At 45.6% G+C, this 19,066-nt stretch overlaps 3 protein-coding genes across 4 annotated transcripts; 1 reads left to right on the top strand and 2 right to left on the bottom strand.

Annotated features, from left to right (window-relative positions):
• Window positions 1–576: 576 nt before the first annotated feature.
• LOC105448248 lies at window positions 577–1,077 on the top strand. Its single transcript, XM_011686730.1, has 2 exons — window positions 577–921; window positions 985–1,077. The coding sequence occupies exons 1-2, from the start codon at window positions 644–646 to the stop codon at window positions 1,034–1,036; spliced, it is 330 nt and encodes a 109-aa protein (XP_011685032.1). The 5' UTR covers window positions 577–643; the 3' UTR covers window positions 1,037–1,077.
• A 368-nt stretch (window positions 1,078–1,445) lies between these two features.
• Window positions 1,446–6,299, bottom strand: LOC105448247. 2 transcript variants are annotated; one of them, XM_011686728.1, is made up of 9 exons: window positions 6,154–6,299; window positions 4,702–6,045; window positions 4,438–4,528; window positions 3,418–4,352; window positions 3,138–3,333; window positions 2,888–3,046; window positions 2,385–2,682; window positions 2,004–2,265; window positions 1,446–1,931 (listed from the first exon to the last, which is right to left on the bottom strand). In XM_011686728.1, exons 2-9 carry the CDS (start codon window positions 5,971–5,973, stop codon window positions 1,872–1,874), a joined length of 3,273 nt encoding a protein of 1,090 aa, XP_011685030.1. In that variant the 5' UTR covers window positions 5,974–6,045; window positions 6,154–6,299; the 3' UTR covers window positions 1,446–1,871. The 2 variants fall into 2 exon arrangements, with proteins under 2 accessions (XP_011685030.1, XP_011685031.1); XM_011686729.1 differs by having other exon boundaries at window positions 3,138–3,330.
• A 1,405-nt stretch (window positions 6,300–7,704) lies between these two features.
• On the bottom strand, window positions 7,705–13,910 carry LOC105448246 (interference hedgehog-like). Its single transcript, XM_011686727.1, has 6 exons — window positions 13,190–13,910; window positions 12,811–13,074; window positions 11,131–12,135; window positions 9,504–10,322; window positions 9,309–9,424; window positions 7,705–8,696 (listed from the first exon to the last, which is right to left on the bottom strand). The coding sequence occupies exons 1-6, from the start codon at window positions 13,257–13,259 to the stop codon at window positions 8,523–8,525; spliced, it is 2,448 nt and encodes an 815-aa protein (XP_011685029.1). The 5' UTR covers window positions 13,260–13,910; the 3' UTR covers window positions 7,705–8,522.
• Between the last annotated feature and the right edge of the window lie 5,156 nt (window positions 13,911–19,066).

Genomic DNA, 19,066 nt, shown 5'->3' with positions numbered 1-19,066 from the left:
CGCTCGACGCTCATTTTCAGCGTCAAAATTCAGATGTGATCGACAGTGGACTAACCAAGCGTCAATTTTGATGCTGAAAATGTCTGTTTTGACGCTAAAAATGAGCGTCGAGCGTCAGTATGTATGAGAAATCGTATCCTTTAAGCCCGTATTGCAGGAGACTGCATACAGCTGGTTGCCGCGCGATTCCATTTCTGCCAATCACGCGGCAAGTCGACTTGGCGAGCTTGGCGATCGAGTGAAATATGGACCCGACTTGTAGGGGCTTATATTAGGGTTCTCGGAAATTGGTGAAAATTATACAAAAGTGAGCAAATTGACTACGGGTTAGCGGCCAACGAAATTATAAATGCTGCAGTAAATTCGCCAGCTCACTTTTGTGTAATTTTCACCAATTTCCGAAAACCGTTGACAATCGGCCAGCACCGATACTGGGCTTAAGGCATCGCCCCGTGCAGCACAGGCGGGCTCGCATGCATGCGGTCGTGCCTGCTCGTGCCTAACCGCGTCGAAATAAGTTGCCGCGCACGTCGCGGTACAATGAAATCCGATGAAATAAAGAGACTCGATTCAAAACAAAAGACGGAACGCTTGCCGTTTCTTGGCGAAAGAGTGCACGCGAGCAACGCAATTGTCTCTATAGATGCGCGACTTTGATCGGAGTTTCGATCAACTTGATCGACGGTCAGCACAATTGATAGAATTCTGCCAGACAGCAACATGCAGCTTCTGCCCGCGCGAAAGATTAATAATCCCATCCGCGTTAGCGAAATATCCGCGAGCGTTATGCGATAAGTCAATCGTCGTTCGTGCTGATCGAAATTCGGAGAATCAATCCGGGATCGTTGCCGAAAAGGATCTCTCGTCTCAGCGCGGCCACTCGAATTACGGCGAATTGAGAGCGAAATGTGAAAGTCGAAGGTAAGACGGTAATGTTCGGAAGTCAATTATTCGATATCAACTCACCCAAGTTTTCCGCGACAGGGAAAATTTTCAGGGAAAGGCACGGCGATGGCGGTGCGAGCCGAGTCGTTGAGCGACGATGACGCCCGCGAAGCCGAATCTTGTGATACAACCTGCTTCCATTTGCCTTCGGCCTGTTTCGGCCGAAGCGCGGTCACGTGATCCACTCTGTGCGCGCGCACGCACGATGCGTTTGCAGGGGCTGCAGGAGGCGGCGGAGGCGAGGAAGACGAGCCGTGGCGCACGCGTGGAAGAATCGCACGGCTGCGGCCGCAGCCTCGATTTTAAATTTTAATCACACGGACTCTCCGAGCGAACGGATATCAACATTTTTTTTCCACGCCGCGCGCAATCAAGACGCGTAATAAAGTTTTTCATTAACAAAGAGCGCATTCATGCTGGATCCCCGTCGCGAAGGTTTACCAACAAATTTTTTAACATACACACCAGGAAGAGGGAGGGACAATAAATTTTTAAGATACAAAATCAAGATTTTTTTCAAAATTATCGGAATTAGATCCTGAACCTTCGTTATATAATTCGTCTCTTTCTAAATCTCTCAATTGACTCTTTCACATAACTGAGATCTCATTGTCGCATTATCATTGTAAATTAATTTGAACCGGCAAGTCGCATAAATAAATTCGAGAATACACACGTTTGGAACACAGTAACGAGATTACCTTTCGGGACTCGCGAACGGTCGAATCGCACAATACTTTCTCGCCGCATCTTTTATTATAAAAACGTACAAATATTATAGGTATCACAAAATAAAACGAAAAACCGCATTATCTTACTATGATTTCTATACGAGGCAATCTCCGATGCACGATCGATATCACAAGCGGCACGGTCGTTTCTCGAGCTGCTTCTCTCTCTCTTTTTCTCTCTCTCTCGCTCAATTCTCATACGTAATTCTCCTTCTCGCCGAAGTCGCCTTGGCTGTGTCGCTTGATTTTGGAAATCTGCGACATAAATGATAAAAAAAACGGAGTTGGTCCTCGATGGCGACTCGACACGCGACGTCACAGACGTACCAGGTTAAGCGGCTTGACCTTCGCAGTGATTCGGTTGGCCTCCTTCAGCGGACTCTGCCGCGGTACCTTCTCGACACTCTGCTTCTCGCTCAAGGGGGAGTACCGCTGGAAATTGATTAGGCTCCTGTTCAAGCGCTGCGGTGACTGCGGATTATTCGTACTCGACGAATAGTGCCTCGGCGGCGTCAGGAACCTCGGAATACCGTCCGATCGCTGACGCGTAGGTGTGGTGCACTTCTTCGGCGTCGGCAGCTTGGACATTCTGAAACATAACCGGGTAGAGTCCGGATCGTCGTCCCGCAGGTTTCTTCCCCTTCCTTTCGCGTTTGATAAACGAGACAGGCGAGAGGGGACGATTGCTTGAAATCGGTTCGCTCTCACCTTTTGGGAGGACTCTCCTTCCGCTCGTCGCTGCCGCTCATGTTTGCATACGTTGTCACCGGCGAGATGTCGCAGGAAAAGTTACGTTTTTTATTAGCGGACGCCAACGGTACGCCCGCGCTGTTTTGGTCCGGCGTTGACGAGGCTATCGGTTTGGATTTCGTGGGTTTCTTAGGCATGTAACAATTGTCCGTCGAATTGGGAGTGCTGCTGATTATTTTACTACCCGATGAGGTAGCCTTGCTGGATTTTGGCGGCGTAGTGACCCGAGAAGACTGCGTCTGTCTCCCGAGTGACGCTACATTGTTGTAGAGAAATTTGTAGATTATCAGTTAATAAAAAATTAACTCTTAGTTGTTAAATTATTTAAAAAATCATCAATTCTCTTGTCTTTTAAATTATAAATTACTTCTACATTTAATATGAATTCGGGAATGATGTCGATTAGTTAATCAAATTTGCTCGAGTTCTCTCAACAGATTTAGAAGAGGGAGTACTCTTACCTCGTTTTTTCATGTTATCCACAGGATGCACTGCTTTCACAGGACCTCTTTTATTGACTACATCCGATCTTTTCTTCAGCTTGTTTTTAACGTCACTCAGCACTGGAGCACTTACAGCAATGGAGTTCTCCTTCTTGCTATCAGGTTTTGCAGCTTCCGCTGAAAAGTGTTGCAACATGTAATTCGATTATCTATGTCAATCAAACAAATGATCGTTTAATAATAATGCGTGGAATGTATATAGATATACCTTTTCTTGTGTTGCGCGCTTCTGGCATCGCAAGTTTTTTATTTGAATTCAAATTGTTAATAAATCCAGGATTGCCTGAAAGACGCTTCTGATGATTCTCCGATTCGGATACATTCGATCTACGTCTGCGTATTTGCGTGCTCGACGTGTTCTTGGGCGATGACTCGACTGCGGATACACTTCTTCTAACCGTCTTCTCGAAACGCAAAAAAAAATACAGCGACGCATAAATAAATTATTTAATTAAAATCATTATTGAGGGTAGTAAAGAGTTACTTACTTTAGATTTCGGCTCCAAGCTTCGTCTTTGCGCCACTTTTGTCGACAGTGCGGACGAATGTACATCGCGAGCGGATTCCGGAGGTTTTCTTACGGGCGTGGTTTGTTGAATATTTTGCCTGCCAGTGCAATTCGCTCGTGTTTCACTTTCAGTGCCATTGTTTAATGCGGTATTTAATACTTTTCCTATATTTTTAAGTAGTTGCATTGTGACATCGTCCTCGGCTTGACCGCTCAATAATTTTCGGAGATTCACCAGCAGTTCTATCGCCACTTTTTTATCCACTTGATTATCTTTGTCGGACGAATGTGTAGTACTCGTACGATCTTCGTTATTATCTTTGCAGGAAGAAAACGATTTCTCAATACTGAGAGCATCTCGCGATGTATCTTCCGATTTAGAAGTTGTGTCCGACAGCGACTTTTCAGCATTACAGAGCTTTTCCTGAAACGACGCTTTACCGCTTGTATCTTCACTTTTATCTACACTTGATTTGTCGAATCTTTCGATACTCTCTGAGGATACCTTCTGAGGACTCCGCGAGGACTTGTTTGGCACATTGAAACAAGACATTAATAGCTCCGTATTATTTTTATAATTAATATCCAAAATGTTTTCTAGATTATCAAGTAATTTCTTAGCTTCCGGATTACTTTCTGTTTTAACTAATTTTCTGAGATCTGACAATAACGAGGTTACGTCTTGTTTTACAGCAGGTGCATCGGTAAGTGACGACTCCATTTTCTTAAACAACTCTTCCGCGCTATCGATACTTGCAGAAGATTGCTTCTTATCACTGTTTTGAATATTTTTCAAATGTCCTTCTGGCGATCCAGGTAAATCAATTAAATTATTTACCACAGGTTCATCCTCAAATGCCGGTAGTAATTCTGACATCCACAAAGTATTATTCGAAATCAAATCATCCGTAGTAGCTGATAAAGAAAGAAAAAGGCCAGAATTATTAACAACTTAAATTAACTCTGCGAGTGTTAAATAATAAATATATAAAATACTTACAGCCAGAATCCGTTTTTAATGCCATTTCCTCAAAAGTCTTTGCAAGCACTTTAGCCTCCTTCAGTATGGACTTATCAACTTTATTTGTATTCTGCAATCAGATTTTTATTTTTTGCTTCAATATGAAATGGTTTAGAAATTAATTAATTTTGTGAAAACTGTTCAAGTGTTGAGGCACTAAATAAATGAAAAAAAAAATTGAACATTTCTTATAAAATAATTCTAAGAGTGCTATACGATAAGTCATAATGTTAAATGTCTTACAGTAAATACAGAATCCGAAGAACAAGTGGAAGACGAACTTCTATTAAATTCTTTATTTGGTTCTGGAACGAATACATCGACGTCTATCAATTTACTACTCGTAGTTCGCTTATTGTCTTCCCTTTTCGTGGAGCTGGAGTCCTCCGTTACACTCGAGATATTGGTGGTGTCATTCATAGCGCATTTCAATTTGTTAAGTCTCTCCGCCAGGTCCGTTAAGTCATACTCCTTCAGCTTTACTTCCATAGAACTTTCAATTGCAGTCGTTCTCTCCCGACTCGTTCTCGACGAGCCGTCATCCAGGAAAGCGTGATTGATAGCGTCATTCGACAGTATCGACGACGACAGTGAAGCGGACGTCAATTTTGTTATAGACGAGACGTTCGACAAACTGGAGAATACAGACTGTTCGCTCTGTCTGCTCTCCATGAAGCCTCTGTCCAGGAAGGACGACACGGTGCTGTTGTCACTCTGCGAGACTGTCCTCCGACCATCCGTCACGGATTGGGATCTCTTGTTCAGATACGACGGTCCTGTCGGTGACTTTCCAGTCCCCTGCGATAACGAGCGCAGCTTGAAGTGATGCAGTCTGTTTGATGGGAAGACAAATTCTCTGAACGACGTGTCTGTCTCTAGAAAAGGTGACACCTCGCCGTTCTCCTTGGACTTGGGAAATACGTCCAGCAGCGTGTCGTTCATCGCAGACTGATTTAGGATAGACAACTCGAGCGAGTCTGAAGCGGCAGCGAATATCTTAGGCTCCTGCTTAGAGGCAGACGCATCATCCGCCGCGTTGCTGTCGGCACGGACGTCGGCGTCTCTCGCGTCGACACCCACGCCTCTTCCCGCCTTGATCCTCGCTTCCCTCTTGCCCACGTCGAACAAGCCAAACCTGCTTTCGAGGAACAGCTCGTCGAGCATACCCAGCGTCTTGTTCATCGTTTTGCAGTACCTCTTCTTCTTCTTCGGCGTAAAGTCGTCCGTGAAGCCCACGGGCTGCGCGTTCCTCCAACTCTTGGACCTCAGGGCCCGTTGCAGCATCACCTCGAAGGGATCGCCCTTCTTGCTGACGTACTCGGCGGTCTCGTGCAACACCCGGTCGAACGGATTGTTACCGTCGCCCTCGCGCTTCTCGGCCGCCGACTCCGTCGTGCCCGTGCCGCCGTCGACGTGCTCGATGCTCCTCGGCGCCGGGATCAGCGGCGACGCTAGCTTCGCCGATTTCAACGCTCCCCTCGCGTCCGGACTGTTCAGGTCTATCAAATCGCACATCCCGATCTCGCGTTGTTTGTCGTCCCGCCGGCTGTTCGGGAGATCAGGTGCATTCACGGTTTCGCACGGTCGCTAATGAGAGAGAAAAGAAAAGAAAAACAGGAGGAAAGTTGCGGCATGCGGTTATTCCAGCGATCCTTCCGCTTGTGAATTTTAGATCTCGGCTGTGTGTGTGATTACCTCGCTCGATTCTCTGGTCCGGCAAATTCCACGAACATCACAAGCCACGCGAAGGTCAACGTTCTTCGTGATGTTTCGCCCGATTTATTTATTTATTTACGTGTGCACGCACGCACGCACGCATCAACACAGTCCCCGGCACACGGTTGACCCGGCACCGGTTTCGTTTACGGTTACATTTAAATGCACGCAACGGAACCACTGGGCGCCCTCTGTCCAGCTGTCCGGAAGAGGCGCAAGTGTCGGCGGGCTTGGTCCTTCGAAATCAAAAGCGTTGGACGATCGGACAAGTTCTAAAATACATATTTTGAGCTTGCATGATTCGTGATAATAAATTCCATCTTTGTAATTTTACAAATAGCGCGCAAAAAATATTTGAGGAATCAGAATATACACGTGTGAATAAACTATATATGTTACACGTATAAAAGCATGTATATACATAAAAATAATTAATTTTACAAATAGAATTCTACATATAAAAATATGACTGAATTTATCAATTTTTAGAATAAAATTTCATCCTAAATTTTGATGTGAATTACAGATTATACGTATTAAACATTCCATTATTGGAACCATAAATTTTTTTCGTGAGACTTACATTTGGATGTGGATTTTCAATAGCATTTCGTCAATGATTTGTTTATTAACTAATCACATAATCGTTATATTTCAAGCATGTTATATTCAAACATAATTGTACAGTCACGCTGAATAAAAAAAAAAGGAATGCTTGATAAAGCTCTACTTCGCACAGGCACGCGCGTATCTCACACTTTTTCCATTCCACTTGGATATAATTTATTTTATAAAAAAAATTAAGTACACAAAATGGTGGTATACATGTACAAAAAGTATATAAATAATCGTTTACTTTCGAGTGATCGTTATCCTCAGGCAAGATGTAAGGCACATATGTTCATTCGTGTCGTTTGAGTACTACCCTAATATTTACAATGGACATTTTCACTAGCTTCATTGCCGGCTCACAGATTGCGAATTGCAGTATATTTTCATAAAGCCAAACGCCTTAAATAATTTATTTAAAAAAGTTTTGTACACTTATATTTACAATTTGTTTGTTTTTTGCCGCTGTCTTCACGCAAAATATCAATTATCAAAATATAAATTTTATCACCTCTTTTTAACTCCCCACCGCAAACAAATAACGTTTCACATATATAATTTTGATAATGCATAAATCACCGTCAGATATATACATCGTGACGTATAGTATTGCGTTGGTCATGGATGACAATATAATAATATTCGATCTCTCTGTTGCAGCTAGGAAAACACTTATAAAAAATAACAGGCATACACACCAATAAGATAATGTTAACAATATATAATGACTCAATCATTACGCGTCTTCATTGTTTTATATATATATATATATATATATATATATATATATATATATAAAGATATTACTAATAACTCTCTATTGTAAAATGACACTACTTTCTTTTCAACATTGGCGAACAGTTAATATAACTATACGTATCGTGTATCCTTACGTATTTTTTAGAGATACATAAGCTTTTATTACAAAATTCTTAAAAAGTAGTTCCGCTTGTTCGAAAGTGATGTGGAAATGTAAAAGGGATGGAAAACTGTAAAAAGGGGGGGGGGAATAGAAAAATTACTAAACAACAGTTGTTCAGTGCTCACTAGTTCAACGACCGTTAAGTAGATATGTAACAGTTAAATCAGTTACTTCGCAGGTACATTAATTGAATTTCACATCTACTTAACGGACAAGGGTCTCAATAATGTTTTTTCTTACGAAAAGAAAGGGAAAGACGGAGAATATATGTCGTAGGATGTAACCAGATCGTTTTTTTTTTTTACTTTCTAACTTGCACTATAAAGTGGGACTATTTCGAACCGTTGTGAAATACTGTCTTCGTAATTGATAAGCCGGACGACTCGGAGAGAAGTGTCTGCTCGCAAATACTATACTTCGGTATAGTTGCTTATACCGAATCCTATATAAGAAAAAAATAATACGTTGTATCTGTCGGGAGATCTGCGACGTCGCGCATCTTTCCCCACACGAAATCAGTCCCAATCTACAGTAGCGATACATTTGAGCATATCTACTTTAAGACACCCTGTAAAATGTCTTGCAACAGTCTCATCAGTTGCGATAATAGCTGAACGTTAAATACAGTCTATAAGTTAAGTTTTCTCAATGAGATAACGTGTCGACTAACCCCATACGTTTCCTCCCCGCGAAATTAAGTTCGTTAATTGGGTTCGTAGGATCAACGGCGTTAAATCGTCCGTTCTTCGAGGATGCGGGTCGGGTCGGGTCGCGTTCTTACCGTTCTATAAAACAGAGATTATAGCTGCGATCATTCTCACAAACGTTGTTCGATAGGCAGTGGCCCTTGGCGCAGGGACGACGGCTCGCTATGTGACGTGACGTTCACGTCAGACCCGGCTGCGTCGCCGTTGTTATGGCCGTTGTTGCTGCCATTGTTGTTTTGGCCGTTTAGAAACGACGTCATTTCCATCGACGACTGTTGTCCGCTCTGGATTTAGAAACATGCGTGTTCGTTCGTTCGTTCGCTTCTTTTTTCAGATCTAGAGCGTGTAAGTGGTAACGTGCGTGTGTCGCGTTCGGAAAAACAAAAGAAAAGCGGCTCCAGAGAGAGTGCAGAGAGCGAGTAGAATTAAAGAGCAGCGCGCGACCAATGCTAAAACTAGAAAAGACTAGTCTCCTTAATATATCGGGCAATTTAATGTCGGATTTGCGCTATTAGACGAGAGCGGAAGTCGACGGCAGGTAAATACGAGATCCTCGTAGAAGTCTTGCCGAGAAGAAAAAAACATCTCGCTTATAATTCAAAAAGCTAATATTCTCCAATCCGTTAAAGCGGCAGAATCTTTATATACGCGACTTTTCGGCGCTCGTCTATAGTCGTCCTGACTCCCGGAAGGAAAGTAAACGACTGATCAAAATCGAGCAACTGTACGTTTCGATGAAATCGAGTACACAGAATCGAAGAGAATTGAGAACGAAAAGTCAATCATTTCCTTCTCATATTATCGCGGCGAACAAACGCCGAATGTGACCGAATTCAGTTCCGTTACTTTCTTCCGGTGGAATAAAAGTGCAACTGTTGTTACTTACAAATACTGACCTTAGGCTGCATTATATCTTCGGACGTGTCGAGGCCGGCAAGCGGATTGGACGTAATGTTAATCTTGGAGTCTGTGACTCCGCCGTTCATTACTCGTCCGTTTGTTATCGGTTTGCCTGAGAAAGAGAGGACGTTACCTTACAATCAAGATTCACGCAAGAGCGGCGTTTTATATCGATTCGTTAAACGACGTACCTTCACTCTGCGATTCCTGGCTTTGCTTGTACTTCGCTCTCTTGTACAGGAACCTCGCCGCGAAGGCGAGAGCGACCAGAATGAGCGACGCTCCGAACACCCCGCCGATTATGACGTGTATACTGACGTTCTTGTTACCCTCGCTCGGCCTCAATTTATTCTCCGCCACCACTTGCTGAACCGGATGCTCGATCTTTTTAGTTTTCTGCCGTAATATTTGGGAGAATTCCGACGCCGCGTCTACGGAGAAGCTCTGGACCTTGAACTCGTACGTGGTGTCGGGTTGCAAGTGGGAAATGGTCATGTTGAAGGCGTCCTTCCCCTCGACGGTGGTCTTCAGATAATCGCCGGCTGAGGTAGAGGCCCGATGGTATATGTAAAACCCGTCGATTTTCACGGACTTGTCGGGATTCTGCCAGACCAGCAACACCTGATGCGGTCCCAGCGCCTCGGTGTTCGTCAACAGGGGTATCGGCATTCTATTGCTCTCGATACCGGTGTCCCTATTGAGGTGAAAACGCGCGGAATTCACGCTCAGCTTGTTGTCGTTATTCGAGTACACCGCGGCGATTCGGAATCGATAGGTGTGATCGGATTGCAAGTCGGTCACTTCGAAGGATCGCACGTGATTCGGTATCTCGGAGTTGGCCGTCATCCACTTTGCCTGTTTACCGTTCATCTTCTGGCCGATCTCTCGGTACTGGACTTTGAAAAATTGTATCGACAGGCCCTTGTTCTCCGGCACCGACCACCGCACCATGACGGAGACGTCGGACAGTCGCGTGACGTTGGGCTGATTCGGAGGTACCAAGACCGCTGCTGTTGAAAGGAGGACGAAGAGTTTAATAGACAAAAAATAATCTTTTCATTGAAATATAAAAAACAAGATTAAAATTTTAATAATCAGTTCGAAAATATGTAGAATATAAAAAAATTAAGAATGACTTTTAATTATTACTTTTAACAACGTATTTATGTTTATATAATCTTTAGTGTAATTCTTTTTGCTTGTACATTAATTAAGGTCGGAGCGGTAACTGTCCATCAAAGGCTATGCCATTAAGCCTATGGTGGGCGGTAAATAGAGAGAAGGCCTATCGTTCGGAGGAAAAGTGACAAAAACAACTCGCTTGTTCGCGCTATCACTTTCAGATGCTCGCGAGCTCTGGGTTTTACCCCAAGGACCCTCACACAAAAAGTTTCATCTTCTTGCTTTGTATTTAATATATTAATTTGAATATTATGTAATACAAAGATTGGATTCGGAATTATATTCGCAATTGAACAAAAAAATTGAATATAAAAGTGATATCGAATGAATTTGATAATTGAAAATGTGCTATAATTTTTCAAATTTATTCAGTTTCTTCGTGTAATTTTATATTCGAATCTAAAAAATTTTAGAAAACACCAGAATGTCAAATTAATCAACTCGTAAAATATACGTTGAAATTAATCACGTAAAAAATTATGCCTAATTTTATGCTTAATAAAAGTTATGAATTCTGAAATTTTTCACGAAAGGAATTCGTGTTGCAGGAATTTAATCGGCGATATCGCAGCCAAACGTTTGATAAAATGATAAGAAAACGTAGGAAACGACGATAACACGAAAGCAAATAACTACCTGCACTTTTTCTCCTTCCTTCTTTAAACTTATTGCGTCCTCTACCGCCGCCCTTGGTATGCTTGTTATGTCTCGGCACGGTTCCGTAGTCCGGCTTCGATTCGGCCTTGCCGCCGATAACGTGCTCCTTCGGTTGAACCTGCAACAGGTTGTACCCCGAATGCGATCCGTACTCGTTGCTGGCGACGCACTGGACGATCCCGGCGTGCTTCTTCTCGACCTCGGATATAAGAAGAGTGGTGGAACCTGTCAAGTCCTGCGTCCTGCTGGGCATCAAGGACTCTCCGTTGATAAGCCATTCGACGATCGGTTGCGGCTCGCCCGTCACGTTACACGACAGCTGCAATTTTCCACCCTCGTGGAACTTACACGCGCTCGGCTGTCTCATGACTCTCGGCGGTTCCACCACCCTCAAGATGATCGCCGATTTTACTTGTCGGACGTCGTTGATCCACACGCAATCGTATTCCCCGCGATCGGACGGTTGCACGTGGACCAACGTCAAGCCGATGGGCGATTTCACCGATTTCGAGGGCAGAGAGCCGCCCAGGCGACTCCAGGTGACGCGCGGCGGTGGGTAACCTGCGCCGAAGCACTCCAACGTGATGTTCTTGCCGCGCGGGACCGTGTACTCCGTTTGCGGTTGCTTGGTGAGATACGGCGGTTGGAAGGTCAAGTTCGCGTGCACCGTCAAGATGGTCTTATGGTTGCTCATATATGTCACCAGCGTTATGTAATTGTTGACGCTACAGTAGTACGATCCGCTGTCCGTCGTTCTGACGTTCTTGATGACCATGGTCCTGCCGTTCACCAATTCCGCGTCCTTGATGGGCATGTCGTCCTTGTAAAACTGCACTATGGCTTCCGGTTCGGAATACGGTGCGGGACATGTGATAGGCACGGTGTTACCCTCCGCCACCTCAATGTAGACGTCACTCTTGTCGGAGAATACCTGTATCGTCGCGAGCGTCAGTCTCGCTGGATCCGACGCTAAACCACTGATACCTGCGAGGAAAGAATACATACAAATCTCTTATTGCATAGAAACCAATCATCTACTATAATATTATAGTAGATAGTACATAATGGTCTTGATACTTGTGTTATATATAGTAAAAAAAATACAATTAACCTTCGGTTGTCACACTTTTTTTTCAATCAAGTTTATCATTTGACATCAATTTGTCAAACCAATTTTTAAAAGGCTGCCGTTTAAAAACTAATTTAATTCAATCGCAAAAATTCTTAAATAGAGTTCAAACATTATAGAATGTATTCTGATTGTATAGAATTTAAAATTAAAGTGGCATCATATTGCAAATAATTCTTAAAAGAAACTAAGTTTAAAAAAACAATTTTCCAGAGTAAAAAGCATTTTGTCAAGTGTGACAACCGAAGATTAAATAAAATAAGATTATTGACTAAATACACGAAAAGAACGATTTTGCTGGAAGGCCTAAAAATGTTGCTGGATACAGATCTGAAAATAATTTTGTTGGCCTATCAAAATAATTTTGTTGGAAGGTCAACATTTATGAGTTTCTAATAAAATTATTTTAGTGGGCCAATAAAATTATTTTCAGATCTTTGTCCAGCAAAATTTTTATAGGTACCTCTTAGCAAAATCGTTCTTTCCTTTGTATAAAATAATGTAAAATATCAATTTTCGCGGTGACTCACCGAAAAACGCGACGCAACGATAATCTCCGGCTTTCGACTCGTTGTCAAAGGTGACAACGAGCCGCGACGTTTTGCCACCGGCACTGCTGTAGGAATCGGACGGCGGTGTCCATTTGTTCGAACCCAGGGGCCGGTGGTGCCAAGAGAAACGCTCCGCGGGGATGTTGAGGCTACACTCGAAGTTCACGTCGTCATTTAACGGAGCGGCCAGAGGCTGCGGGTGTCGAGTAAAAGACATACTCAACTCCTGTATCTTGTCCTCCTCTATCACGAATATCAAAAAGCACGATTACTCTCTTTCTCACGGTATATTTCGGAGTATTTATATATATCGGAGGATTATATATATTTACGTAACAGCCGTTTCTGAGAAACTCACCGCATGTATACGCGATCGGACTGCAGAGCAGGATAACGACGATGCCACATAAAGAGGAGATAGATGTCATCTTGACACATTCTGCAAGCACGAAAGAGTACAGTGTCGTTACGTTAACCAGGCATTTCGCTGCTGGTTGTTTTTCCGGTACCTCGTCTCCTCGCGCGGGTAAGCAAATATGCGACTCGCGCGGTGAGTGCCGGCGAAGACCTACTAAAATTAATACCGAGCAAGCATGCCGTTTAAGTTTAGAACGCCGAGTTCACGGGAAAATAGAACGCATTTTTCATCCCGAAGCCACGGAATGACAATGACAATTAGTCTGTCTTGTAGAGTAATTACAGATTATTTATGTGTATTGAATGCAACTACAACACGCGTTTGTCATTTCAAAAGTTAGGAAAGCCGATAACAATAATTATCTATAAAAATATAGCACACGTAAGATTATGCTGCTTCATAAAATCGTTTTTTTCTCTTTCGTAGTAACTTTTACAATCCCTGCTGCTTTAAAAAAAAAACATTCTATTACGAACTTTACGAAGGAAAAAAGAAAATAAGTGCAGCGGCTAAGAGACGCGAGCAAGAGAACGAGAACCTTGTGCAGCGAGACGCAACGGCGAAATGATAATGAGCAATGAAATGTATAACGGGTTTTTTTTTCCCCCCCGCATGTAAAATGATAACGAGAAAAGGGAGGTCGATGGCGAGGCTCGGGTGACGCGTGGCTGTCTAGGAAAATATCCATATACGGCGTCGAAAGCTGCCGTTCATTGCGCGAACCGTTTTACACCCACGTGCCCTCTCGCGCGAGGCCATCAGAAAACCATACACTCGCTCGCAGCACGCCCGCGATGGCGAAGAGCGGCGGTAATAATTCTTTCTCGTCGAGCTATATAGCGCTACGATTATAATACACGCCGCCACGGGCACCGGCGCGTAGGTATATCCATTCACATCACGGACCGCGACGTCGTACTACGCACCCACACGCCCGCCTTAATGTACATCCGAAACTATCGCGTCGACTTTTCCCAACGGCGGAAAAACCCCGGCGAGAAAGCGCCTCGATTTCAGTGAGACAATATTAAAACGTTTGACGCACACGAGGAATATCCCCTTTGGACCTGATTGAAATAGAAGGGATTTTGTAATGTGATTAGTATCTTAATAATTTCTTCTCAATCGCGGCACCGATTTTCGAGTCTCACGCACGCCAGATAGCTGCTTAATTAATATTGACGGAATAATATGTATAATTTGACAGTTTATTTTAATCATTCAAATCGATTGTTATTTAATTAGTATTTGCAATTTTTTCTTAATCAGAACTAGTATAATTACAAGTGATTAATATATGTTAACGTGTCTCCGCCTTTAATTGAATTTAATAAAAGATTGCAGATTATTAATTTCTATCGATATTATACATATTTTAATTAAGCAGCTACCTGCAGGCGCGCGTGAGAATCGAAATCGGTGGCGATTGAGAAGAAATTATTAAGATACTATAATTGCATTACAAAATTCCTTTCTGATGCGATCTGTCGCTACACGGAGAGAATTTTTTTTTAAATTTACCCTGCAAATCATGTTAATTGTGGGACAATATAGTATTTAGGCAAATTTTACTGTGCACTACAATAAATTTTACTGTAAAATCTTATTGCAGTGCACAGCAAAATTTGCCTAAATACTACATTGTCCCACAATTAACATGATTTGCAGGGTAAATTAAAAAAAAAATTCTCTCCGTGTAAAAATACGACAATTAGAGAGCTTTGAATATTCATAACTTTCCGGCGTGACGTAATTTCACGAAAATTTCCAAAATTGTACATTTCTTCCCCGCGCGCGCCTACTGCACCTTTTAATACCGTATATACAAGGAAGAGAAATCGGCACTCGCGATAAAGCTAAAGTAAACGAATGAGGGAGAAGGGAGTAAAGCGGGATAACGAGAATTTTAAGTGTACCCCAATCCCAAATTTATCATTCCGAATGGGGTAAACTTGAGAGGGAAAGAAAAGAGAAATACACGAAAAGAAAGCCGAGAGAAAGAGGACGTGATGAGGGAGGAAAGGGGGGGGTAGGAGGGGAGGGCGGGAGAGACAACAATTTGAGTGTATGCTGGTAGATTATCGGCGCGACGGCTGCAGCCACCGCCGTGTTTTATGTACGAGGAGACTCTTAACTTCTGGTTAAATGGTAGCATAAATGGCGGTGGTATGTAACAGGTGAGAAGGGCCCGCAAAGAGGCTGGTTTCCGATGTTACCTCTCGTAAAAATAAAGAAGCCGAATTCCAAAGCAGTGGTTGTCCACTCCGCGCGTCCGCCCGCCCTCCCCCTCCCCTCCCCTCCCCCCCGCTCTCTTGGCACGGACGCGCATACGGACGGACGGCACGAACGAATGCGAGAACGCGGCGTGCACATCACGCGCGACCGATGGGTTTGCACGCGCAATCTGCGGCGCCGTAATTGCACCTAATCCGTCCGATGCGCGCCTTCGTATTTAACGACTTAATCGTCGCCGATGTGTGTGCCGTACAGGGCGAACGGTGTATTACGCGTGTCGTTATACGCCGCAAAGTTTACGTAAAGCGTATAACAGAGAGAAGAGGAAATATATCGCGTAGCGTATATAGAAGATTAATTTATATCACGGACGACAGTTGGCAATTTGACAATACGTCGTACCGATATATGCTATTCCTCAAATACCAATCGCGCGACAACATGCGTTCTTCCGAAAAATACCGAATAAATTACTGCCAAAATACTCCGACGTTATCGTAAATCATAATACTCGGATAATCGTAATTAGCGTGCAATTTCTTTTTTTTCTACGCGTTATAGATCTTCAATGCCTGTCATCTTGAATATTCAACTCGACGTGATTTGCACGTGGGAAGCAGCGGACGAGAAGAGATGACCGAGGCTCGTCTTTGTGTAAGTTCCCCGTGTGAGAACCTTCAAAAATTTCTGACACTTCGACTCCGAGATTATCCGCTCTAAAAATGCCCTCGATCCTCCTTCGAACGGCCTCCTTCCTGTTCTACACGGAATGCGCGGCCGTGCCATATAAACGACTGTCCGTGTCATTGGTATTCCAGCGAAGGACCGTCTCTCTCGCGGTGCGTTTATGGGATCGCGATCGCGACGTTGCGGCGGCAAGGACGGGTTCTCTCTCCGCCTCCGTTAAACAGGTGAGGGGGAGAGTCTTCTGAAAGTGAGAAAGGGAATTTCGGTGCGCCACAATAAGTGCGTGGAAATGCATTATAGCGTTTACCAGTGCAGGGACCATTTAAGGGATGTAAAAGTAAACTCACGTCTCTCTCCTCCAAGATTATAATCCCCGGCACGCGGGGGTCGTGACGGGCCGCGTCTCCGCGCGTGCTCGCGATTCGTATCTCGCGTACGGCTGCGTCGACTCCGTATACTTAAACACGCTGATCGGTCATGGATTTTTCAGTTCGACAATCCGATCGAAGAGCTGTTGGGCTTTGCATTTCTATACACCTGTACACGGGGAACGACGCGCGGTCGGGCGAGGGGAGAACGAGTTTCGCGATAAAACTGGCGAATCTGAATTTCGCCTCCACGCTCCTCATTTGTCTCGCGGTGCGCTTAATGGGATCGAGGGGGACGAGGCGCCCCTGCGGATCCCCATCGCGAACAGGTGAGATAAAAAAAAAAGAAAGAAAAGGACGCCGGGGGAGAAGAAGAAGATCTCGGAGCGGAGGACGCTGGCCGCGGCTGGATGATAACGAATGAGAGGTCCTCCTTTCAGCTACTCCCGCACTCTCCCGCGTGATATCTTGATCCCCCTTTTGCCTGCGACGACGCCTGAATACACTTGTTTCGTCGGATCCTTTTACACACTTCCTATCTGCGTTTCCAACGCACCTGTTTTTCTCTTTTTTTCCCTCCCTCCCTCCTTCCCCTCCTCGTTCTCCCGATACGCGCGAGTCTCTCGTTCCGAACCTCGGAGAGGCTGCAAGAGCAAACTGTTAAGGAAGATGGATTTGCAGAGAGAAAGAAAACAGATTCTTCCTCACGTGCGAATTGACTGCAATAAATTTCCCTTCGATTATAAATCGTTCTCTCCCCCCCCCCCTTTCTATCTGTCCTCTCTGCCGCGGTTACGTTTTTCAGAGAGAAGGTGCGGAGAGACAAGATCCAGGATTCGGAGGGGGACTAAACAATAGGTGCGAATGAAGTTAATCGACGCGGAAGAAAGCGCTCTACAGAGTTCCCGTCTCTCCCACAGCCCGTGCATCTCCTCTCCACGCTTTATTCTTTCTCTCCTTTCCCTCCCGCTGGCTGTGCGCACCTCGTCGAGCATGTATAGAAAGTGCAAATAGAACGAGCGTGTGCGCGCCCACACTAAATACAGAGGAGTATAAGCGCAACGCGGACGGGAAGATCCGGATCTGGTGTCCGATCCTACGATTCTCTCCCGTGGAAACGGAAATCTCTGCCGGAGCGGGGGGGCGATCTCCGGTGTTTGTGCGGTGCGGTGCTCCCTTTCCGACGCGCGGAGCGCGACCGGACGATCGGGTACGCGAGCGGTTCCGAGCGGAGGACCGGATTCACGATCGCGCGGATCGATTGATCCGCACCGGGGTCGAGATTGTCCGCCTAGAGAGAGAGAGAGAGAGAGAGAGAGAGGAGAGAGAGAGAGAGAGAAAGAGAGAGAGAGAGAGAGAATGATGGAGAAAGAGAACGAGAGAAAAAGAGGAAGAGAGAGAAAGAGACGGAGAGAGCAAGAGAGAGAAGTGGCATGCTTACCCTTTTTCCCGATCCGGCCGCGCGCCGACCGAAGCCGACGCCGAAAGAAGAGATTGTCCTCTCGCGTCCCCGCGCGTCGCTCGCCGACCCACGGGATGTAATTCCGGACGGAACGCGCGCACCGCAGGAGGGTCCCGCAGCGCGAGAAGGCAGCCGCCGCGCGGTGGTCCCCACGGTGTGCTTGCTCCTCTTTGTCGGGGGGGAGGGGAGGGGGGTTCTTCCTTCGCTCCTTCGAACACACGGGACGCCGATCCGCTTCCCCGCTGCCGCGGCGCGCGCGCGCGACGAGATCACACCCCGGTCACCCCCCTCGTCTTCTACTTCATGTTCGCGTAGAATTCCAACAACGGACGCGACGACGCCGTGCAGCTGCAGCGGTCGGTCCGCGCGCGCGGTGGACGAACGACGCGTCGGCGAAACGGAACGGGACGGAACGGGACGCGCTTAGCCGCTCTGCCGGAGTGCTAGCTGCTGCTGCTGCTGGCTCGGGCTCTGGCTGCCGCTTGGCGTTCACCGGCGGCGACACTGGAATGCAGACCGACAGGTTTTGAACCGCGGCGGCGAGACTCGTGGTGGAGGGATGCCGCCACGGCGACGGCGGCGGCGTGGTGGTGGTAATCGTGGCCAGCCAGCCGCCGCGATATAGTGATACGGCGGCGGGGGGGGGGGGCGTCCGACGTCCGTCCGTCTCCTTCGCACTGCACCGCGTCGTCAATCGTCATACCTTCTGCACGCGAGAAGTGAAACCGGCACGCGATTAGACGTCGGAGAGAAAAGGAGGGGAAGAGACGGAAAACTGCAAGGCGAAGCTGCACACGGAGTGTCGTGCGAGGATCTCGTCCCCCGTCTTGTTTATCTGCGCTGCACTTTCTACACCTTCCGGCACGGAGAAAAGCGAGACGGAGCGTCGGCAGGAGGGAGAGGGAGCTACAATCGGCGCTTGAAAACTGGGAACTTTTGGGCCTCGCTCAGATTGGCACCGACCGTCACGTGACCCGCGGCGCGCGCGCTTTCGCGTGCTCGATTTGGCGAAATGGACCGATAAGTGCAGTTCACTGCGAAAACACGAAAGCATCGGCATATACA

Source organism: Wasmannia auropunctata, unplaced genomic scaffold (assembly GCF_000956235.1).
Source record: "Wasmannia auropunctata unplaced genomic scaffold, wasmannia.A_1.0 LD336088.1, whole genome shotgun sequence".
NCBI classification, from domain to species: Eukaryota; Metazoa; Arthropoda; class Insecta; order Hymenoptera; family Formicidae; genus Wasmannia; species Wasmannia auropunctata.
This window is presented reverse-complemented; position numbering and strand designations above follow the sequence as displayed.

Bases quoted from the DNA above. Each gene is read 5' to 3' on its own strand.
- LOC105448247 (XM_011686728.1), bottom strand. From the start codon at position 5,973: ATGTGCGATTTGATAGACCTGAACAGTCCGGACGCGAGGGGAGCGTTG. The intron at 4,353-4,437 runs GTAAGTATTTTA...TTTCTTTATCAG, and splicing joins ATTAAAAACGGATTCTGGCT to CTACTACGGATGATTTGATT. The intron at 3,334-3,417 runs GTAAGTAACTCT...TTGCGTTTCGAG, and splicing joins GCTTGGAGCCGAAATCTAAA to AAGACGGTTAGAAGAAGTGT.
- LOC105448248 (XM_011686730.1), top strand. From the start codon at position 644: ATGCGCGACTTTGATCGGAGTTTCGATCAACTTGATCGACGGTCAGCA. The intron at 922-984 runs GTAAGACGGTAA...TTTCCGCGACAG, and splicing joins GCGAAATGTGAAAGTCGAAG to GGAAAATTTTCAGGGAAAGG.
- LOC105448246 (XM_011686727.1), bottom strand. From the start codon at position 13,259: ATGACATCTATCTCCTCTTTATGTGGCATCGTCGTTATCCTGCTCTGC. The intron at 13,075-13,189 runs GTGAGTTTCTCA...TATTCGTGATAG, and splicing joins TCCGATCGCGTATACATGCG to AGGAGGACAAGATACAGGAG. The intron at 9,425-9,503 runs GTACGTCGTTTA...TCTCTTTCTCAG, and splicing joins CCAGGAATCGCAGAGTGAAG to GCAAACCGATAACAAACGGA.